Below are 23,867 nucleotides of genomic sequence, written 5' to 3' on the forward strand. Positions count from 1 at the left end.
TGCTTTTTGTGTAAGATCCAAGTCGGATATACGTAAGATAACAAACGTTCTCGTTAATTTTATTCCCGCCTTTTGATTCGTTCACGGTCAAAGAAATCACCACACTTACCCAAGTCCGAAAGTAAGGTATATTTTTGTTTTGGAGGAGAGATGTCCGAGTGGCTAAGATGGCAAACTCTTGCTCTGGGGAATCCGTCTGATCCCCAGAGGAAGAATTTGCCATCTTAGCATTCTATTTTTTATAACTGGATATTTTAAATTGCTTTTTGTTGTATTAAAATCGCCGTCCGGATATTTTGCTCTGCAACGAATACGAACGGATGGAAAAAGGAATTTTTCGGGGTGGTCCGGATATGTCGGACCGTGCCCTTCACCATCCAGCCGACCCCGTGATGCGCTTGCTAATAAGAAACGCTCTTAGTACAGACAGGGGCTGACTAGTGAATGGCTGAGCATCAAAGTAGCAGCCTATCTCTCTGAAGGACCCGGGTTCGAATCCGGACGGGTCGATAAATCTCCAGGAATTTTTCGGGGAGTGATCCGTCTGGATATGTTCGTGTCCCGTTCCTCATCACCCGACCACCCCATTGTGGTCCTGGCCGAACTCATGGTCTTGCTGAAAGAGGCCCTCATAATGCCCACAGGACGGAAAGGGTTTTTAATTTAAAAAAAAAAATGCCAACAGGACAAAAGGAATTTGAAAAAATACTCGCCGAGAGGATAGATTTTTTTTTTTTAAATGCTAAAAATAATTATTTTATTACATAAAATTTTAATTTATAACAAAAAGTTATCGATATAGACTTTTTAATATTTTATTAATTAATCCACAGGTAAATAACGTTTAAACCGGAAATTCGCAGATTATTGTTGAGTACGTGCACCATGTCTTTGATGGCAAATTAATTAATATTATTTATTTTGTTTTTCTTTTGTGATGCAAGTTTTACGAACCGAAACTTACGATGTCTATGAACCCGACATGTGAATCGCACGAGCCCAAATTCCCGCGAGTAATGTCAAACTTTAATATTTGTACATTTTAAAACAGAGAAGTAATAACTGTACATAGTCATATACAGTATTTTGAAAACGAGATTGACTTTTCTACGAAATTTTAAAAAGTTTTCTTGTATTTTAGTCCTTGAATCATGTTGAAACTTGTCACATTGTCTAGTGGGTAAACGTTACCTTCAGGTAAATTATGTATAAACACATACCTAAACATTTACCTAAAAGTAACTTTCACTGATTGTCTTATAATGTGGATTTAAGTGCTTACTAGTAGGTGATGTGAAAAGAAATGCCTTCCACAAGTAAGTTGATTGATATTTTGATTTTTGGTTATTAAATTGTACTAAAACATTTCAAAATTTTTTTAATTTTCTTTTATATATTGTTAAGATGCAGGTGTTTGCCATTTAATTATGGTAAAACAGTCTATTTACACCACTGTCATGCTCTTAAATAAGGGGTGTGGTTATGTGCAGGGCTGTCAAGAGCTTTATGATGCCTGGGAATAGATTGGGGCCTTTTTTTTAATGAGTTTTGTGTGTAGAATGTTTCATTATTAATTAATAAAAAGCAGTCTTAAGTAATTTATTTTTCCAAGGATGTATCTAGAAATTTCTGAGTGTGGATCACCCACATTGCTGATTGTTTAGACGGTTAATGTTACCCTAGGTATCGAGATAGCAGCTCGTCTCCGATCTCAGCAATCAGAAGACAGGGAACAGTGGGGACGCACATTCTAACCTAACCTAACCTAACCTATTCTAATAAATTAGCATAATTATTAGAAAAGGTTAGGTTAGAATGTGCGTCCCCACTGTTCCCTGTCTTCTGATTGCTGGGGTCGGAGATGAGCTGCCATCTCGATACCTAGGGTAACATTAACCGTTTAGACCAAGGGTTGCCAAACTTTTTTGATCGTCGACCCCCTACAAGTTTTCGAAACCTCGCGTCGACCCCAACCAAAAAGTTTGTGTTACAAGCAAAACAAAGCACTTACTATTTTAATATATTTCTCTTTAATTTTGCATTTGTTTTTCATTTATTGTATATTTGTTAATAATAATTTTTGTAACTGACAATCGGTGAGACGGATAAGCTTGATCCTTAGCTCCCCCTTATCCTTAGCCTAAGCTTGATAATCGACCCCCTAATAATGTTATATCGACCACTTTGGTGACCCCTGGTTTAGACTGAACATATGAGTTGACTACTGTAAAAATGCAATTACGCAAGATCACTTACAACACATTATTGTGCCAAGAGCTGTCATATCATGCAATTGATAGACGTGATAATACTCAATTAAAAAGTCTGAACAAGTAAAGCATTAAATTTTATTTTTCTTTTATCTTGTGGCTGTTCATGTAACCTAGTGTTTTCTGTTTTATCTAATGGTCAATTGCTTGTAACTTTTTTTAAGCTGTTTACTTTTAAACTCGTGGGATGGCAGTGGGGAAGGGCAGAGTGAAAAATTATGGAAGAATTATGATTTTTATCATCATTACATGTAATTTTTATTTGCATTAAAAATATTCTTGGCTATGCAATTTAAAAAAAGTTATTCTGATTAGTTAATGGCCTGTCTAAAACACTTTCGGTTGTTTCCAGCAACTTAATGTAGAAGAAAGATGGCAATGCCTTTTTGGATATCCATTGAACGTGATGATCACTAGTTAAAAGCAAAAAAAGTAATAACTTACTGACATTGAATTTGAAATATACTTAAAAAAAACACTAAAACAGTCATGAGCAACCTGCAATTCGTGAAGTTTTAATGCAAATCACAGGAATTTGGCAATATAATTTTATTTTCCTGTTTTCTGCCTTGTGGTATTTTGCAACCGTAATTAAACTGATATTTGTGACAGAGAGCATTTAAACCAAACTTGAGAAATAAAAAGATGATGAGAAACTATATATCATTAGCATGTAAATTATTATTTTAGTATTGCTGTATATATTATATTACTGTATTTGATTTCATATACCCCTTGGTAAAACTACATCCGCACTTTTGTGCTCTTAGAGATCTTTTACTAAGCGGCTTCAGTGCACAACGTAAACAGATATTAGAACTCTTGCATCTTATGTGTTATACCTTAGTTCTTCCAATTTAATGATGGTGCATGTTTACAAAAATGGGGTGTACCCATGGACAGCACCCTCTCAGGTCACCTCTGTGAATTGGTGGTGTGGCAGTTGGAGGGAAAAGTCATACCTGGGTTTTTATCGAATATTATTTTAGTACCTAGTGTACTGGCAATTATGATATATGATTGTACTCCATAAGAAAAACTGCATACAGAAGACTATGAAGTTTGCTTGCAGCTTGTGTCCAGAAAAGGTTGAATGCCATGTTACAACAATATACACTATGTCCTCTGTAGACTTATGACCTTGAGTATTTTATTCAATAGTTACTTAAACTTTAATGAAAGAAAATTAAGTTTAATTTATAAAATAAAATGTAATAAGTTCAATGTTTTCAACATCTCGCTTATGAATAATAACATCAAAGTAAAGCATGTGATAAAAAACTGTCATGTGATAAAAAAACTGTCACGTGAAAAAGTGTAAAAGTTTTTATAGGTATAAATTTATTTGAAGTTTTATATTTTTTTAATGAATTACATTACACTTTGAAATGATTCATTTAGAAGACAAATTATCCTACAGTGCAAAAACCTTTTAATAATAGAACATGCAACAGTATAGGTCATGTGACTGATCAAAATTCCTAAATTCATTAATAATTTTAGCATCCCAATAAGGTACATCCCAAATTATTATCAATATATGTTGTTTTTAATTATGTTTATTAAACAAATGAAATGCTCAAGTTGCATCTTCCATATACATATTTTTTTTAAATTAGCAGAAAGAAGTTTTACCCTGTCCCAAAAACTTATCAACTGTTTGTTAAAAATACTTTCTAGGAAAATATATGCATTCAGTTTGAATTTTTCTATTTATATTGTTCATGTGTAAGCGTATGAAAATATTTGACACATTTGAGCAGTGGCATAGCGAACATAACTTGTGCCCGGGGCATGACACTTTATTGGCATCCCTCTCTCCTCTCCAGAAACATATATAGTTTGTCTTGGAGACAATTTGGGCACCACTCATAGAGGGGCATCCAGTGCATGATACACCCCCTTGCCCCCCCTCGCTACGCCACTGCATTTGAGCATTGAAACGTTGTTTGTTACTGTGGGTAAAAAATATGATTTAAGTGATTATGAAAAAGACAGTTGAAAGCATTTTCTAAAGTGAAATAGCTCAAAGATTAAATAGAGCTAAAGTCAATAATAAGCACATTTTTCAGCGGAAAGGAGGTTCTACAGTAAAATCAAATTCTTGACAAAAAACAAACGTGACTGCTCGACAACAAAGGCATATATTTCAATTGGCAATAAAAAAAACCAATGTTCTGTAAGACAAATAACAGAACATTTGCCAGGTTGTGTTTCAAAATCAACTGTTGATTGCACTTTGTTGAAATCTGGAGAAGCTAAATTCAAAAGAGTGAAGAGAAGACCTTCTCTTAAATCATACCGCAAGGAGGCTAGGCTCACCTGGGCCAAAAATCATATGATATGGGACAAGGAATGGACCAAAGTTATTTTCAGTGGGCAAAAGAAGTTTAATTTATACAAACCAGATGATTTTAAATATGTTTCTTATGCATGGAGGTGGTGCTATGAGAAAAAACAAGAGCAAAATTAGATACCTATTCTACACCATTAAATACATCTTATTATTTATTTGTAGTGGTGTAAAGATGTTTTTATCACTTCTGTAGTGCACACGGCTAAAAATTATCTTCTAGCTTTTAAATGTTCGGGATTTTAAAATAATTTAAACATATTGTTCGACACGCTCCATATTTGGATTGTACTGGTCAGAAGTCCGAGGAAGACCATGATTATAGTCAAAAATGTTAGTTTTAATTAAAATTTGTCATTACTGGGATATAATAAGGTTCTCGTGAGTTGATAAATCAAAAGGATATTCAATAAAAGTAGATTCAATTTCATTAATTGTTACTTTGAATTCAATAAAATCATTAAATTTAATTCAAAATTATTATAATTACTAGCAGGTAGGCCCGGCGTTACTGGGGCAAAAGTAACGATAGCGAAGATTAAGATTATTACGTTATAGTCACAAAAGAAAAAGAGTAATTTCATCAACGAACTAAGTATTTCTAAAGAAAGGTCAAATTTGAAAATCGAATGTTCCAATATTGTTTGATTTTCACGACGTGTTCTGATTATATCCTTTGATTTTCATCGAATGTTCTAAAGAAGAAAGGTCGAGAAAAACCGAACTAATCTGTTTAAATTTGAAAATCGAATGTGTTCTAAAATATTACTTTTTTTCTTTTTTCTTTTTTTCCAGAGCCCGTAAATCTTGCACGTCGCTTTCTCTTGTTCTCCATTGTTACTTCACACTATCATCGTTACTTAACACTTTGGTACTTAAATTTGGTACCCTAACTGTGTACCAAATTTCAACTTTCAACTCCTAACCGTTTTAGCAAAAATTAAGATTATTATGTTACAGTCAACCTTACCCATTTTCACAGAATGCAAGAATTGGGTCTCCCCTTTTCAGATTAATTACATAATTTTTAGATGGGTCTAAAAATATATTCAATTTCCTGCAAAAATGAAAAAACCGCATCTGCGTCTTGCACATCGCTTTCTCTTAACAATTCCATTGTTACATAACACTTCCATTGTTGACATTTCCATTGTTACTTGACACTTCCATTGTTACTTGACACTTCCATTGTTACTTGACACTTCCATTGTTGCCATTGTTACTTGACACTTCCATTGTTGATGGAAGTGTTAAGCCTTAATCCTGTCCCTCTCCCCCGTGGAGAGGAATTTCGAAAAATCCCTTCTTAGTGTGCGTTCTTGTGACATACCCTAACTGTGTACCAAATTTCAACTTTCAACTCCTAACCTTTTGGGCTCTATGCTGCTGATTATTATTATTATTATGTTGGGTTAAGTGAGATATACTCGGTTAACACCGGTGGCTGTGTACTATGCCGGACCAAAGTCAAGGCATAGTAACCAAAACAGAAATTAAAGAAGTATATCAGTGTGTGTGTCTGTATTCAGGAATTTTCTCACAATATGACATGTATTCAATATAGTGGCCTTCTGTAGTGTGATGTATGTGTTTCTATTCAATTGTAATGTGCCCAGGCTTTTGTGTAGTGTGTGTGGTATGACACCTGTAGAGGAGAGAACAACAGGTACAATGAGCACCCTATCCATCCTCCACAGATGCCTTATTTCGTGGGCGAGTTCTGTGTACTTGCTAATTTTTTCAGTGCATGCGTTTTGTATATTGTGAGTGTTTGGAATGGATATGTCTATAATGTATGTGATTTTATTGTGTTTGTCAATGAGTGTGATGTCTGGTCTGTTGTGGTAAATTGTTTTATCTGTGATTATGGCTCTGTCGTAGTACATTTTGTGCGTGTTGTTTTCCAATACTGTCTGTGGAATGTATTTGTAGTATGGTTCGTGGATGTCTACTAATTTGTGTTTCTTTGCAAGCTCTTGGTGTATTATATTTGCTATTTGATTATGTCTGTGTAAATAATCTGTCTGTGCCAAGAGCTTGCAACCAGAGGTGATGTGTTGTATAGTTTCTGGCATGATGTGACATTTTCTGCATGTGTCATTTGTGAGTGTTGTATCTTTGAGTATGTGTTTTCTGTAGTTTTTAGTATTTATGACCTGATCCTGTATGGCGATCATGAATCCTTCCGTCTCCCCAAAGAGGCATCCCTGAGCTAACCAGCTGTTTGACGCAGTTTTGTCAACAAAATCCTGGGCCAGATCATAAGGATGCCTGCCATGGAGTGCCTTTCGAGCCCACGATTGCTTAATGTTATTATTATTATTATTAACTCGTCTTGATTATATATATATAGATTGGTTAATGTTAGTATAAAATAGCACTCTAACTGCCTACCTTTAGAAAAAAATTATTTTATAGTTTAATTTTATTTAAAAAATAACTGACTATTTTTACAAATTTAAAAAAAAATACTTAGAAAAGACTAAAATGTTTTTTTTTTGCCATGTCCAATCACCAGAAACAGCAGTTCTCCATTGCAGAGACAACCTTTTAGGTTAATGTTACCCTTAGTGCCAAGATGGCGACTCATCTCTGATTCCAGCAAGGAAACAGTGGGATGCACGTTCTAACCTAACCTAGCCTATTCTAATAAATTACCATAATTATCAGCAACCAAATTATTAGAATAGGTTAGGTTAGGTTAGAACGTGCATCCCACTGTTTCCTTGCTGGAATCAGAGACGAGTCGCCATCTTGGCATCAAGGGTAACATTAACTTTAAAAATATAATTTCACTTAAAAATGGCTGACATATTCACACAAAAAATTACATAGAAGAAACTAAAATATCTCTGCAATGTAAGACTGTTGTTCCTGGTGATTGGATATGCTGAAAAAATGAAGACATTTTAGTATTTTCTACATATTTTTAAAAATTATTTTATATTAAATACTAATAGATAGGCAAGTAGATACTGTAGAGTGGGTTATATGAAAGTTTTATTTTCATTCTTGCAGTTTTCTGTCGGGTATGTGCCATTGCGGGTCATCCACCTGAAATAATGGTGCATTTTGAAGATTATGAATCAAGAGGTTCATGTTATATTTCAAGCAGGGTTAGACTTAATGAAAATTTTACTTGTTTATTGGCATTACAATATTTTAAAATGTCAAACTCTACTTCAAAAAAATAAAACTTTTGTCTTTTATAGTAATTTACATTATAAAAGAAATTATTTTTTTAATAAAATCTCTTAACAGATGGCATTCTATGTATTTTAACTTTGAGCTCCTACCTTGAAATTATCTTAGTGTTTTTAGTATTATTATTTAAGTTTTACATAATAGTATAACTGACAATTATCAAACTTCCTTCCTGGTTCCATTAACTTCCAGTTCGAGAGCTTGGGAAGGTTGTGCAAGAACCTTGCCACCGTCTTTCCTAAAGTTTTGATCTCTATCACACTATTGACACCTATTACGGTGAAATGTCGGTAAAACGAAATTGAGGGGACCATCAAAATATTTTCCTTATATTGAAACACAATCAAAAATATAAGGATAAAAGAAATTTATTGATGATAAAAAAAATTGCTTACATTTTGAAGTAAGAAGGTTTTAAACATGCAATTTGTCTATTAGTATTTATATGGAACAAAATTTTATATTGTTAGAACGTAAGTTATATTAAATTAGAATAAAAATTATTCTGTAATAAAAAATTATCAAAAAATACGAGCGAATGACTAAAATTAACAGGTTAATGTAACCCTTGGTGCCAAGATGGCGGCCCGTCTCTGATTCCAGCAAGGAAACAGTGAGACGCACGTTCTAACCTAACCTAGTCTATTCTAATAATTTGGTTGCTAATAATTATGGTAATTTATTAGAATAGGCTAGGTTAGGTTAGAACGTGCGTCCCACTGTTTCCTTGCTAGAATCAGAGACAAGCAGCCATCTTGGCACCAAGGGTTACATTAACCAAATAACAATATAGTAGTACCGATTAGTTGAAATCCTGCCTCTTCCATTGTTGTTTCTGCTTGAAGCCATTATTTTCTGGTAAAAGAAGTCTAATTTTTGTGTGTTGTTTCTTTAATCAAGTTTTTTCGATGAAATCTAGTACTGTGACAGCATCCGGTAGGCCATCGGGCACATCTTTTTGTTTAATTCCTTTTTGCATGTTATCTAATATTTTATTAGTCTCTTTCAAAGAAAATTGCTTTTGTTTGTTTTATTTTTCTCCATTTTTTCTCATAAACTTAAAAAGAAATAAACTGTAGAGTAATAACATTACAACGAAACCATAACTTAGGATTAAAATTAATACAGGTATACCTCGACTTACGTCCCTCTCGTAACTCAAGGTCCTGAGTTTACGTCGTTTGTCAAAAAAGTATATAGAAAAATAAAAATCAAAGTTTAAGTCATTTTATTCGACTTTAAATCCGTCCGCCACAAATATTGAAGTCGTAATATCACTAGAAAAGCGTTAAAAGCACATAAAATCATATTAAAATATGTACATTTACAGTAAATGTTAATATAATCATCATAAATCCTAGAGAACGAAACATGAAAACATCTGTGTTTCTGTGTTGTCTTATTATTTAGCAGTCTTTAAGTGCTCATTATTGGCGTTTAGTTATGACGTAAGTCGAAACTACGACTTACGTCGTAACTACACGAGTAAATTCGACTTACGTCGCCTCTCCTGGAACCAATTACCGACGTAAGTCGAGGTATACCTGTATTGTGAGACTGTTTAACATAATATTCATCATTTACTAATAATGAATGATTTATGCATTTATAAATTTCATCGTAATGAAACTATTCGTTTGTAACGGGAAGAATTTGTATTAAGTTAAACTGAAATACTTGTTATAATGATATTTGTTAAACAGAAACATTTTTGCATTGAGCTTAATAGGAAATTGGTCCTTTGCTTTTTAAATTTCTCTCAGGCTCTGTCTGAGAGGATTCACGCACAGTTCTATGCATTTTTTGCAGATCTAAATGAAAGCCCATTCTCATTTGTAACAAAATCAAGTAACAGTTTTAATATCCAAGAAGATGAATGGGGAAGCCCAGTAGTAGTAGAGTTTAAGTGTAATTTTTCAATATGACATCTAAAAAGCAGAGAACTGTGTATTAAGGAGTTGGTTGATCGATATCTGGGAGGATTCTTAAATATTTTTCAGAATATATTTTTAATTTTAGGTATTAGTAGAATTTTACCAAACAGATGTAATGTGTACATGATACCTTAAACTCTTGTCAGGAACAGCCTTATGCTAGCAAAATATAAGTATTTTTAGTATTTTGTTGTAAAGAGGTAAACACTAATTTTAAAATACTGTTGATCTAGTAATAGTCTCTTTAATCCGAAAAATATATTGACGGTAGACTGTCTCACAGTCTACATATATTTCTCGGATTAAAGAGACTATTACTAGATCAACATATAATCCAGCTACCATAGGAAATTTAATTAAATACTATTGTTTAGGATATTGTTTCACAAAAATTTAAATTAAAAGCTGACAATAGCACTTGCACGACTTTCCCAGAAAATTATTGAACTTCCTTCCTGGTCCTCTTAACCTCCTGTTAAGAGGACCAGGAAGGAAGTTTAATCATTTTCAAATATACAATAGAAAATTTTTAAATAATAATGGAAAATATTGATTATTTGATATATTGATACAACATTTTCCAATATCAGTAATATCGAACATCAATAACAATATTAAATATTAAATTGCATACTTCTAGCCCTTCTGTTTACAAATATTAATTATTTTGTTACAATTATCCAATATACTAATTTGTATAACAAACCAGTCAAAAAAATGTAAACTGATGATGGCATAATGCCGAAATGCATATTTATTAAGAGGCCGTAAATCTGAATAAGCCTTTTATTGTAAAAATAGTCGAGCATTGCATTTTAATGTTAAATAAAAACTAAAATTTGAAAATCTGTCTCCGCATATGATAAGCCTTAAAAAAACATTATAGGCCTAAAAGGATAATTGTAACAAAATAATTCATAATAATAATAAATAATTAAAGTATTTTCTTCCAATTAGTTTTTATATATTGCTGCGGCTCTGTTTTCCCACTGTGTCATTCATGGTGCAGGGGTTAGCGTCTTTACCTATCAGACGGAAGGTTTCCGGTTTTAACCTCTTTGATGTGGTTCTTTTTTTTTGTGTGTACGTTCTCCTGGTCTGAGAACACGTGTTAATTCGTTATCATTTACATATTTCAACCATGTCCGCACAGTATATAATCGCGAGCTCTCAGGTTGAGGGCAGTTATTATCTAGCACTGCAAGCTGCAGTGATTGTACTGTGGTGTTCTATAAAAGTGAGGCAGTACGGTCCGCGAATGAAACGTACAGAAAGGACTCTGCAACGACTACAATAATAGACAATGTCCCTTTATTCCACTTAGAACAAATAAGGTTTTTTTTTGATAAGGAATCCCAACTGACTTTTTTATGACTTACAAATTGAGGTGTTTCACACAGGGGACTCTGTCCCTAAACAAAGCACAATGGTGTGTTATTTTTCTAGCACGTAACAATCAGTTCCTCGTAATTGCGTGACTAACCTGACTTAAATCTAGCTTAAATCTAACTTAATATTAAGGAAAAATAAGAAAGATAGGATAATGGGAAGGTAGAAGAAATGAAGGAATGATTCACCCGGAGTTTTCTCTTTCTTCGGCGGATACGTACTTTGTGTATGATCTGGGTTCGACGATAGTAGCTTTCTTCACTATCCTTTCTTCTCTCAATTATCGGGGTTCTCTAATATGCCGGTCTCTATATTTCGGTTCCTCACTAGACTATCGCCAACTTCTTTCCTCTCTCGGAAATCACGATTGAGCCTCTCTCTTTTCGTCCTTCTCTCTTCGTGTCTAGTCAAAAAGTGACTCCTCTCTTAGCCACTTTTTCCCCAGGCCACACTACCTGCTATTGTCCCTACCGATTCTCGGAACGGCTAATCCAGCCCCATGGCGATAACGGTCATCTTGGAAAGTTTAATAAGAAAGAATAGACAAAGGAAAAAAGAGGAAATTGCAAAAATAATATAGGATTATAACTATATACAATAAAATATATATATACAATATGGCCGACGGTCACAGTACGTTCTCTGAGTGAGTAAACATCCCTTTGTGTTCCTAAAGACTGGTTGCCGTTTGTCTCTGCGACAATATTTATCATGATAAATTCTGATTTAACTAGTTTTACATTAGTTTTTACATCTCTTTTAAATTAATTCATAGTCCTTTCTTATGTTTCCGGCATGGAAGTCAATGTAAAAACAAAAATACCTGATGCTGGTGTTTTTATATAGACTTCCATGCTGGCAACATATGCAAGATCAGAGTGAATTAATTTAGAGAATAGTTCCAGTTTTAGTAATAATTTGATACTTACAGTAGCGCATCGATTATCCAACCCCCGATTAACCGTCACATCGGTTAACCGACCACGTTCTAGTCGGCAAATTCAAATGTCTGCTAGTGATGTGGCGCTACAATATTTGGCTATGTCTTGGCTACTTTAATATTATTTTTGTTAAATTTTTGCACGTTTTAGCTGGAAACACTGGCTCGACCACAAAAGGGAGGCCAGTATTTAAACCAGGCTTAATTTTCTATTTTTATCTTTATTTTTGTTTCTATTTCTTCTTTGAAACCATGTTTTCTTGATTGTTGGACTATGAACCCAAAGTTGAGTTTTAATTAAACACTTGGCTTTATTTCCATCTTTATTTAGTTGATACGTGCCATTTGCACGTTTCGGGCATAGAGCCCCTCATCAGTCAACTAAACAATACAACAATTAAAATACACTACACTTAGTTACACAATTAAAATACAATTACACTAAGTATTTTACCAAACAAAATCAACACAAGGTATGGTTCTTACCATTATCATATTCGATCTGCCATGCATACAAGGTTTAAACTCAGTCGACACATGTATCTTATTTTTTCTATAAACGGAGTAATCCCTTTTACACACAATATTTATATCTGGTATAAAAACAATGTATAAGAATATAAGCTGTATATAATAAGTTATTTTTAAAAAATGTAAAAATTCTTTAAAAGCACTGACAGGAAGTAGATTAACCAATTACCTGTTGTACTGTACATAATCTTTTGCTTATTTTACAATATCCAGTTACCAATAATTCCTTTATTTTTATATTTATTTTGTTCAAAATAAAGAAATAATTTTTAACGATACAATAGCGATGATTATTATTTTTAAAAAGAATTTTGTTAGGCTTAACATCGATGAAAATTCAACGCGAAGTAGGTTAATAGCGATATACTTATATACTAATTGTATGGGATATACTAATATACTATACTAATAATATATTTTTTCATATTTTTTGGTTATCCGTTTTTTCAGTTATCCGACCAACCCCAGTCCCCAGTTGAGTCGGATAATCGATGCTCTACTGTATTTCGGAATTAAGCTTTTTTCCCTTCTTACAACATCTATGTTTTTTTACTCCACCAAAGACAAAAAGTATAATGATAAATGGAAAAGATACACTGCATCAATTTGTGATGATATGGTGACAATGAGTAATTCAGAAAGAGAAATGAATCATATGCTTAGTAAACTTCACAAGAACATACGTCAATGGGGTTTAAAGATAAACATTAAGAAAAAAGAGGTGACGGTAGTAGAAAAGAACACTGAAAGGACAAAAGCTAATGTCAGGATTGACAGAAAGATAAAATTTCTTACTTGTTCTGCTCCTATTGAGGGAATGAAGTCAGGGAAGACAAGATATATAAAGGATAGGACTCATGAAACAAGCTTTCCAAAACAAAAGAAATCCACTAATGTCAAAATACCTGAGTATGGAAGCAAAGAATTTGTTTTTGTATTTACTAAGACATTCCTCTGTTGTATAGAAGTGAATGCTGGACACTAGGAAAGCAAGAGATGATGTGTCTGGAGGGAGCAGAAATGTGGATATGAAGGAGAGTAAACAAAATAAGCTGGACTGAACAGAAAACAAATGAAACAATTCTGACGGAAGTGACAGAACAAAGGAAGTTAATACAGGAAATAGGGAAAAGAAAAATTAAATTTATAGGTCATATTGTTAGGCACAATAATTTCCTGAAAACGATCCTTGAAGGAAGAGTTCTCAGAAAGAAAGGAAGAAGACCAAAGAAAAAGTATCTTGAAGAAGTCAATACTTCTGTGGAATTCTGAAGTTATTATGAATTAAAAGGACAGAGAGCATTGGTTGCAGTGACAAGGCAAAACCTTTAGTAATACAGTAGAGCGTCATTTATCCGAAAGCCGGTCAACCGAAAGCTTTCCAGTCGGACTGTGTCGTGCTGAATCAAACGTTTTTGATACTAGATTAACTTCTAAAGTATAATTTTTTTTGTTTTTATATTTTTCAATATATTTTATTTTGTTTGTACAAAATAAATATATTGAAAAATAACAAAATATACAAAATAAAGAAATAATTTTTTAACGATACAATTTGCGTTTTTCATGAACTATAGAGGGCGCTGCATTTTTTACAAAATGGCTGCTTCATCTGGGTCGTTTGTAACTAGTAATGTAAAATTAATCATATATTACTGTCCGATATAATGATATATGCTGCTTGTAGCTGTTTATCGAGAAATTTTATAGTAGGAGAACAATTATTGCTAGCGGGACACTGTCATTATGTGGTATCGAAACAAGTGAGAGAGATCATTCTATATATATTTGTGCCCTTTGTGTTAAAAACATCAGCTTTGACATTGTCATATCAGGGCTGGATTTACAAGTAAAAAGCTACGTAAATTGTTGCTTAGGGCTTCGACTTTCAAGGGGCCTCAAACATTTGTACAAAAAAAAATTAAAGTCGAATTTTGTAATAAACATTTTTTACAAACCAACAATATATACTTTACTTTTTATTTTGTGTAGTATTTCATTAATTTTTTCTAAGAATTAACATAAAGATTTTTAATGGAATGAGTATAAAAATTTAATTAAATTCAGTTATAAAACAGAAGACTAGTGAAACCTCACATCTTTTTCTTCCAATAACGATATTGAATCAGAAAGATAGTCTGATTTAATTCTTTTATTTTTATGATTGACTTCTAAAATTGTGAAGGGTTGGTAAGGGGACTTACAGAGTTCAGCTTAGGGCTTCGAAATGCTTAAATCTCCTATCTTTGTTTAAAGTTGGACAATCAGGAAACCGGCAATTCTTAACAGTTTAATCCACTCTTTCAGAATTCGGAGAAGCTCATAAATATAACTGACCGATTTCCGAAGAATCATCTGTTTTTCGTGTGGGAATAGACGAAAACTTATATTAGGCTCCCGTAAGTCTTTGAAATTGTAATTTGGAACGCAACAGAAAGCTTTGCTTTTTCTATTGCTATTCATCTTTACTGCTGATAATAGACAAGGATTAAGCAAACGACCCAGATAGAATAGTTTTGTTTTTAAACACCAGAGGGCGAGCATTCGGTGAAAAATGCGAATAGCCTCAATTATTATTATAAAAATTTTCGTTAGGCTTAAAATCGACGAAAATTCAACACGAAGCGACACACAACGGAGAAAATTTTCAACATTGGATAGGTTAATATATTTTTTCGTACATAATTGGTTATCCGAAAAAATCAGTTATCCGAACAACCCCAGTTCCCAATTGATTCGGATAAATGACGCTCTACTGTAGATAGAATCTCTCACCAAAAATGAAAATTATTACAGGAAATATGGTATTACTGGGAGACTCAGACTTTATGGCACTTTCCTTCATTTTAAACATTTTATGTAAAAAATATGATTACAAAATATGCATGAAAATTGTTAAATTGTTTGACAATCTTTCTTGCATAACCATTTGTAATGTTAGAAAGATGATCGACACACTAGCGTTGATAATCTTTCTATTATTACAATACAAATTATTAACCTTTGAAGCATTATCAACACAATAGATAATGCTTCAAAGTCTAATGATTAATTTAACAAGCTATAAAGTTTTTCTAGTTCTACATACTGTACTTAAAAATAACAAAATAGATGTGTTGGTTATTGATAAGAATAATAAGCATAACTAGACACCTATAACCAGCAAAAGGTATACTTTAAAGGAAATGAATGTTTTCTTTAAAATGTATGTCATAAATGTGCACCAACTTTTTTGAATACACATTTGATTTTATTTTTGTTTCATTTAATCTGATGATGTCAGTTTAAAAGTATCAATTTTTACTGGTTATAGTTGTGTTAGTATACAGCAGTATACAAGTATTGATAAGAATTTGTGGTTAATGTTTACCTATGGTTCCAAGATAACAGCTCATCTGATTCCAGCAAGGAAACAGTGGGGACGCACGTTCTAACCTAACCTAACCTATTTTAATAATTTTGTTGGTAATAATTATGGTAATTTAATAGAATAGGTTAGGTTAGGTTAGAGCGTGCGTCCCCACTGTTTCCTTGCTGGAATCAGACGAGCTGCCATCTTGGAACCATAGGTAACATTAACCGAATTTATATTATTTTTGTGTGATAAATATTCAATTACAGTGGAGTCTGCCTGTTTTAGTCATTTACGACATTTGCTTACACTGATAACAATAAATAGTGTACAGTACATAAATGAGACTGATTACAATTAGTGGAATTTTTATTTTTATTGACAATAAAAGGACATCTTAAAACAATTATAAAATGTGTAACTTGAAGATTTATTAAATATAATTTTTATTAATTAATAATAATTCATCCAAAAAATATATTTTCAATAACAAATGCCAGCAGTTTAAACTACTGCACTGTGAACAAATAATGATTTTAACAATAAAGCAGTAGCTAATGATTGCATGTTTCAACCACATGTTGAGACTGATATAGATGGCATTTACTTCAAGAAAAAGAATTTTTTTCTAAGATTTCTATCATGTCTTCTTGAAGCTCATAATAAATTGACATGGATTGGTGATATTCATTCCTTATGGACAGTATGTTTTCAATTTTGTGTGCTTTGCCTTCCAGAATAATTCGGCTATATGTCTTTCTGAATAGTCAGTCATTTGATTCAATGATTCCCAAGCATTTTCAGGTAGCTGAGCAAGATTAAGGCTATGAAAGGCACAATGTGCCAACTGAAATATAGTCTGCTTGAATGTAGGCTTGAGATCCATGCATTTTCCCACTTACGTTCATTGTTCCATCATATCTTCGACCATATAGATAGGTGTATCAATACCATTCTCTGTATTCAATGCAAAAATTAGATAGCAGTTGTAAAATTTTTCTCCGTGCAGTCTGCCAGATACACAGCTTACAAAACTTTTTTATTGTGAATTTGTTGCCTTCTCTTATATAATATATAATGCAGATATATGGAAGGTTGCTCCAAACCAAAAATGTCTGACGTTTCATTAGCTAACAGTGAGAAAGTTTAGATTTATTAATACTGTGTATCAACTTTTTCGATTGTTTGTTTTTTGTGAAAACTAGAAATCATTTTGGATTCTGTTACTTGTGTGTAGAGCATTTTTTAATAACTCGAAATGTTTTTTATTGGGTCATCTTGTAGTTCAGTGCCAGAGAAGAGCCTAGAAGTTGCTATTATTTACAGCAAGCACTTCAACTGTTATTTGACTATCTTTTTAGTCCTTCATGGTTAAACTCATTCTGCAGAAGTACTGTCTGTTCAAAATTCTAACTTTCTGTTATGGTCATCAGGACACAATGCCTGCAGTAACTGCAACTTGTACAGCTTTGTATTTGGACATTTTTTAAGAACACACCATACTGTTGTTTGAGGAATTCCAAGTTCAATGCTTGTCCATGTTGTGGATCATAGGGCTTTTTTTTTGATACACCTCGGATATGCTTGACATTTTCATCTGGCATTCGAAGACAACCAGTGCTTTTCCATTTGCACATGCAGCCATCTTCTAAGAATTATTTTAAATTTACTTATGACAAGATGGTTGTTTGTTGAACCAGTGGTGAAATTCATGTTGCACTTCAACACTTCACAAACTGCGGCACAAAAAATGACTTCACTTATGATACCATTTTCTTATAAACAAGAAACAGTGCTGCTGATTGACACTGAAATTAACTTCTAGGTGGGCTTTTAAAACTTTGAACCTTCCTCTATCAATGATATGCAGAATGTGTTTCCATCTCTTAGTTTGAAATAAAAATTCAAAATATTCTCCATCTTTTTGAATAACCATGTATAAAATTACATAATAAAGCAAAATTAAATTATCCAATAATAATGCATATTACATTAGTCAAAAATAGATGGAATTAGATGAAAAAAGTGTTTTTCAACATCCAACAAAAACATTTGTTTCAAGAAGGTCACCTTTGCTGTCTTATTGGTGATGTTATAGAAAGCACTTCAAACCACAGTGATAATTTATGGCTTAAGATAGCTTTCTGTATCATGTCTTTCCATGATCTTTTCTGCTAGTGGAGTGTTGACCACTATCATTTTGCATCTGCACATTTCGTCTTGTCTTTTTTATTGAATTTTTAGCAGTTGTTTTCCTCAAGTTGTCCAATAAAAAGTTTGTTTTGTGGTCGTATGGGATATATTAGATCTCAAGTTAGTTATTTTCTCTTGTGTCTGTCCACTGGCATATGTCTTGTCTGTCTCAAGAATGGGATTAGATAGATGAAAGTCGAGACCAGACATGGAAAGCTTAGGGGTAGGAAGTGCCAATTAACTATATACAAACTTCTGATTTGCACTGAAAGTCACATTATTTCAATTCAAAAATTTTCCAATGAATGAGTTTGGATAGATGACCAGAATGATTCTACTGTTAATGGGAAAAATATGATGTATGGGGCAAGACACGACTAAAATTGAGAGCATTGTGACAAAAATTTTAAACCCGTCACAATAAATAATTGCTTGTTTTAAAATTTTTTTTCGTAGACAATAAATTCATCATTTACTCTCATGTATTGCATTAAAATTTCAAGTAAATATTTAGTTTACCATATTTTTTAAAATGATTTAAGTGGCCATTTTTTGACGTCATCTAATGTAATAATACATTATTTATAAAATAGTTTTAAAGGTTTTATTTTACAAGAAAGCATGCAATAACTTCAAATACGGTATATTTAAAACTAAATCAAGCAGTGCTGGATTTCTTAAGATATAATTGTTCAATTTTTCAAATAATTTACTTATAAATGTAACAACTGAGTTAGGTTTTGTGGGGTGCTTTCTCGTTTGGTCATTTGAAAACATCCACATTTGGGGGTCAAGATTGATGCCCTCTCTGTTCAAGAACTGACCTTATTTAGAACTATTAGTAACCTTTCAACTGTTCTTATAGATAAAGGGTTGGAATGAGATATGATCAATCAAGTGCGTAAAATGGAATTGGAAAAATTACTTATATAATTTGAAACTAGTGACACTGTAATCTTATGTCAAATTATTCAAAGTAATAGCGAGGTTGAGGCCAAAGTTTTAAATGCGAAAATGTGTACGTCAGACGTTCGGCGCCGCTTTCCTGTAAGCCTAGAAGTTTGACAATCGCGTTTGGAATGTCGAGCATGATTCCACTGACTTTCCAAACGCCATTGCCAAACTTCTAGGCTTACAGGAAAGCAGCGCCGAACGTCCGACGTACACGTTTTCGCGTTTAAAACTTCGGCCTCAACCTCACTAATTTGACCAACAGCATTATCTACCTCTGGATCCAAGTTGTGTTAATAATTTGTTTGAAAAATTGTGATATTATAGCCTAAGAAATTTGGCATTGTCGGACTTGAAAATATTTTATTGTAACTTTAAGTTTAAGCTTGAAATTAATTTTCTAGGTTTGATGGAGCTGAGGATTTGATTTTCCATGTTTGTGTGATTCCAAATTCTACAACATAAAATCTTGAGAAATGGAAAATTCAACTGTGATGTTAAAACAGTGTAAAAATATTTATGTTAATTCAAACTTTTACATAGTAGATGTGAGTATCAAATAATATTTTTTTAAATCATAGATTAAACTATTAGTCCGGTGGTTCTCAATTATTGCAAATTCACTCCAATGTACTACAACTTATTACTTTATTTAGAGACAATTCTATGATAACTATTTTATTAAAATTCATTAGTTTATAGCTTTATTGTGTCATGAGAATAATGAATGTCACAATGAATTGCTTATTGTGAGAATAAGAAGGCACAGGGTCACTACCGTAATTGCCACTTACACGCCAAGTTGGTAAAACTTGCCCACTTCGTCTTTCGAATGGCTTTTTCAAGTGGTGAGGGAGGTGAGCAAGTCGACAGGCATCATTAGATAGACAGGAGACACGTTATACAAACAAAAAGGAGTTTATTATATACTTAATCTAATATACACGAGTGTACATAGAGAATTAATTGATTAAATGCGGTTAACATATAAACTTAGAGGGAACAGTGATCAACCTAATCGCTATGCCTCATGCCTAACCTTTAGAGAGAGAGAGAGTTTACAAAGGTTTTGGCCCTAAATTATACCTCTATTTGCTGCTGGATGACTGCATGTAACGATCCTGGGGAACAGTCCGATGTCTTCTACCGTTTCATTTCGGACAGGACCGGGACGGGAGACACATTTACCGGAATAACTTCCTGTGACAATCACCCTGAGTTTCCAGTGTTATGCTCTTTTATACAGTTGTTGTGGGAAAGGCGTCACGTGATCGTCCCTTGTTGATGATGACTTGCATTCTTTGACAACTAAGTGTCAACTTTCCCATCTAATTGTTATCACAAACGGTGACCTTCGATCTAATTCTCCCAAGGAGTGTTTTTTTTTTCGTCGGAGTTGTTTACATTTTTTTTGACAACTACGTTAAATTCGCGGATTTCACACTTATCAATTTTTGAATATATTAATATCAATGTTCCATATAACAAAGTATACAAATAGTATTCCACAGTCTCAGAAAGATTGAGAACCACTGTATTAAACTGTAGTTTATAATGTTTTATGTTTAACTTAATGATATGAATTATGAATTTCCATGTATGAATTATTTTAAGAATTAACTTTATACAGCGTAATCTCTGTTATTTTTGTGAAATTCTAGTTTTTTACAGTATTCTGACTAAAATTACCTTCTTCTTAATACTGGAACAAATCACAAATAACATTTTAAAGTCCAGTAACAAAAATTTCATTAATTTAAAGACCCGAGGCAAACCTTTGTCAGGGTTTGAAACATTTGTCAAAAGTTTTTACAGTAAAAAATTTTTGTTACTGGACTTAATATTCTTGCTTATGAAGAAAGCAAAAGAATTACATGAATATCAGGTGTAGTAAGATCTGATTTCTTAAAAAATTTTCAATTAATTACATGTGTTATTCTGATTGATAATATACGTAAATTAGTCCTTAATATAGCGTACAAACTTCATATTAAATAAAATTAAAATATAAACCTATGTATCATATTTATTCAAATAAACAGCACACCTGAAAGACATTAAGTTATAGAGAGCATCCTCTAATAGTAAGTGCGATATCTATTGGAGGAAGATAAAGGCTTACTGTAAACTGAAAAATTACACATTCTATTTAGTGTTGTTGCTCTTACCATGTGTTGAAACAAAGTGTGAGTGTGCTGAGTGATGTGTTGTTTGAATAATAATAAAGTGAAAAATATTACCCATTAATAGTCATAATTTTAACTTAATTTGAGTTTTAACATAGCCTGTAACTTGCATTCTACCTTCAGAAGAATTGGTCTGATACATGGTGGAAAGGAGACATTCTTAAGTATGTAGCCAATTACCAAATTTGACTGATTAATTTCCAGTTATTTAATACCAGTTGAAAGGTCCAATACAGGCATCGGGCATACTAAATAGTTAGCATGCATAGCAAGCAATTCCTAGGTTTGCCGCTACGCTTTGCTGGCGCTCAATATGCTGCAGAGACTGCCCATTTTTTCAGTTTTATATAGTAGATTGTTTTATTAACTACATTGCACTTGAAAGAATGTCCGACGTATGGAATTGTGACATAAGTCAATTAATTTATCAATTAATAATGGAAAAATGCAACCACCAGAAATATTAGTCGTCGTGCCTATTTGCTCAGAATGGTATCAGTACAAAACTGTCAAGAAAGTATATAATTCACATTGAAAAAAGATAGGTTAAATTACTAAGAAGGCTCTATAAAACTAAATTTAAAAAAAATACCCAACAATTAGTTAACAATTATAATATGATTATATATTCCTGATTAGTCGTTCATCGTTAATTTGGCAGTCGTTCCATCATTAAATGTGAACATACATTACCGATGTTTTAAAGACATTACATAAAATTCAAAGCTATTCATTTCATCTAATTGTTTGAATAAGTTAGAATTAAAAACAATATTCAAACATAATTTTATTTCCTAGTAAGATAAATTATGATAAACAAGGCATTAAAAACAATTCTCTCTCTAAAACTGGACAGGGAGTACAAGTACACCACCACAATACTTTAATCCAGTCCAGCACTAGGTTCAATCTTAGTAGAAGATCAAAAGCATTAGTTTTTCTAGTGAATTAACCTGGTGTGATCCAGATATTATGGTAGTGAACAAGTCATTATAATAGAAAATATGGTCGTTTAAAAATTAAGCCAAAGTGAAATTATAGACAATTAACATGTCGGATCTTTCATCTGTTATTACTTTCTAAAAAGGTATATTTCACTTTCAAAAATGTAGAACAAAATAAAAGTTATAATAGCATATACTGTATATCTGGAAATCTCTCTACCTGTCATACCTATCCAAAAAACCTTTTTGATTCAGTAGATAATTTTTAATGAAATGAATGTTTTTGACTGGCACCTTTGGGTTCTAACTGCAAAACATCAATTAAACTGCGGATATTACAATTTAGAAAGCATTGTAGATTGATTTGAATTTAACATTTAAATATGAAAACCGTTGCATCCAAAATTAACCAATAGATAAACAGAAAATGTAAGGTTTTGCAAATGCAGAGTAAATATTAATACATGTACACGGATAAATAATAACTTCATACATAAATATCTAAAAATAACAGTTATATGGTTAAGAAATGTCACCTTTGGGGAGCCAAAATTCTTGTGTATAATATTCTCCATGCATTTGATAATCCTTCAGCTGAAAACATTTGTTCTATTAAAAATTACATGCTAGATCAGAAAGGTTTTTGGATAATATTCTTATTATTGGCTGAATCCAGTTCTTCACTTGCAAGTTATTTTCCTGTCTGCATAATTAGAAAACAATTCAAAAGAATGAAAAGACTATGCTTAAAAATTGTCTGTTTTAATGTAATTAATCTATAATTTATATTGCTTCATAAATGATCAATATAATTATTAATTAAAGCATATTAAACTTAGTTTGATTATTTTAATTAATGAAACAAAATGAGTACTGGATTTAAATTAGACTACTTTACCACTACTATTAATAGTTAAATACTCATTAATTTGATACTAGAGGTAGGCATTAGGCACCATCTCTTATTAAAATTATACTGTGCTGATGCGTAACTAGCAAGGCATCTGCAAACTAAGTGGCAGTTGCAGGTTTGAGTCCTGCTCCAGGCTGATTGTTTTCCTCCAGGATATTCTAAATTATTTAATGAATATGAATTTAATTAATTAAACTTTAATTATTTAATTTAATTATATCAAATTACTCAGTATTTAATTATTAATAGTAGTAGTAGTAGTAAAGTAGCCTGATTTAAATTCAGTAATTGTTTGGTTTCATTTTAAAATATCAGGCCTTGAAGTGTTCATATTATCTTAGTTACTAATTATAAGTAATTGTTGTTGTTATTAATAGCAACTTAAAGAAACTGGGTAAGAAAATTGATTATAAATATTAATTTTAATTTATCTGCAGGTTGAATTTAATATATTTTTAAATTGTTTTTCAGAAAAGCAAAGAACCCGATACAGTTTTAGAAACTGGTAGGTAATATTTAATTTTCATGTTTTTGAAACAATTCAGTGGCGTAGCGAGGGGGTCTCAAGGAGGTGTATCATGCCCCAGGTGCCACTCGCAGAGGGGCGCCCAAATGGTCTCCAAGACAAACTATGTGTGTTTCTGGAGAAGGGAAGGGGGTGCCAATAAAGTGTCGTGCCCCGGGAGCCAGTTATGTTTGCTATGCCA

The 23,867-nt window shown here is 32.5% G+C and overlaps 1 protein-coding gene across 1 annotated transcript in view; it reads left to right on the top strand.

Annotated features, from left to right (window-relative positions):
* The first annotated feature begins 1,221 nt into the window (after positions 1 to 1,221).
* The window catches only part of LOC136986454 (nucleotide-binding oligomerization domain-containing protein 2-like), a 28,822-nt gene continuing 6,176 nt past the window's right edge, over positions 1,222 to 23,867 (top strand). The window contains exons 1-3 of the mRNA XM_067283977.1: positions 1,222 to 1,316; positions 19,522 to 19,665; positions 23,632 to 23,665. Of these exons, the coding sequence (XP_067140078.1) occupies positions 19,594 to 19,665; positions 23,632 to 23,665 (106 nt within the window). The 5' untranslated portion in view covers positions 1,222 to 1,316; positions 19,522 to 19,593. The remainder of the gene's footprint in view (positions 1,317 to 19,521; positions 19,666 to 23,631; positions 23,666 to 23,867) is intronic.

Source organism: Centruroides vittatus, unplaced genomic scaffold, assembly GCF_030686945.1.
Source record: "Centruroides vittatus isolate TY-2023 unplaced genomic scaffold, ASM3068694v2 scaffold_1025, whole genome shotgun sequence".
Classification (NCBI taxonomy): Eukaryota; Metazoa; Arthropoda; class Arachnida; order Scorpiones; family Buthidae; genus Centruroides; species Centruroides vittatus.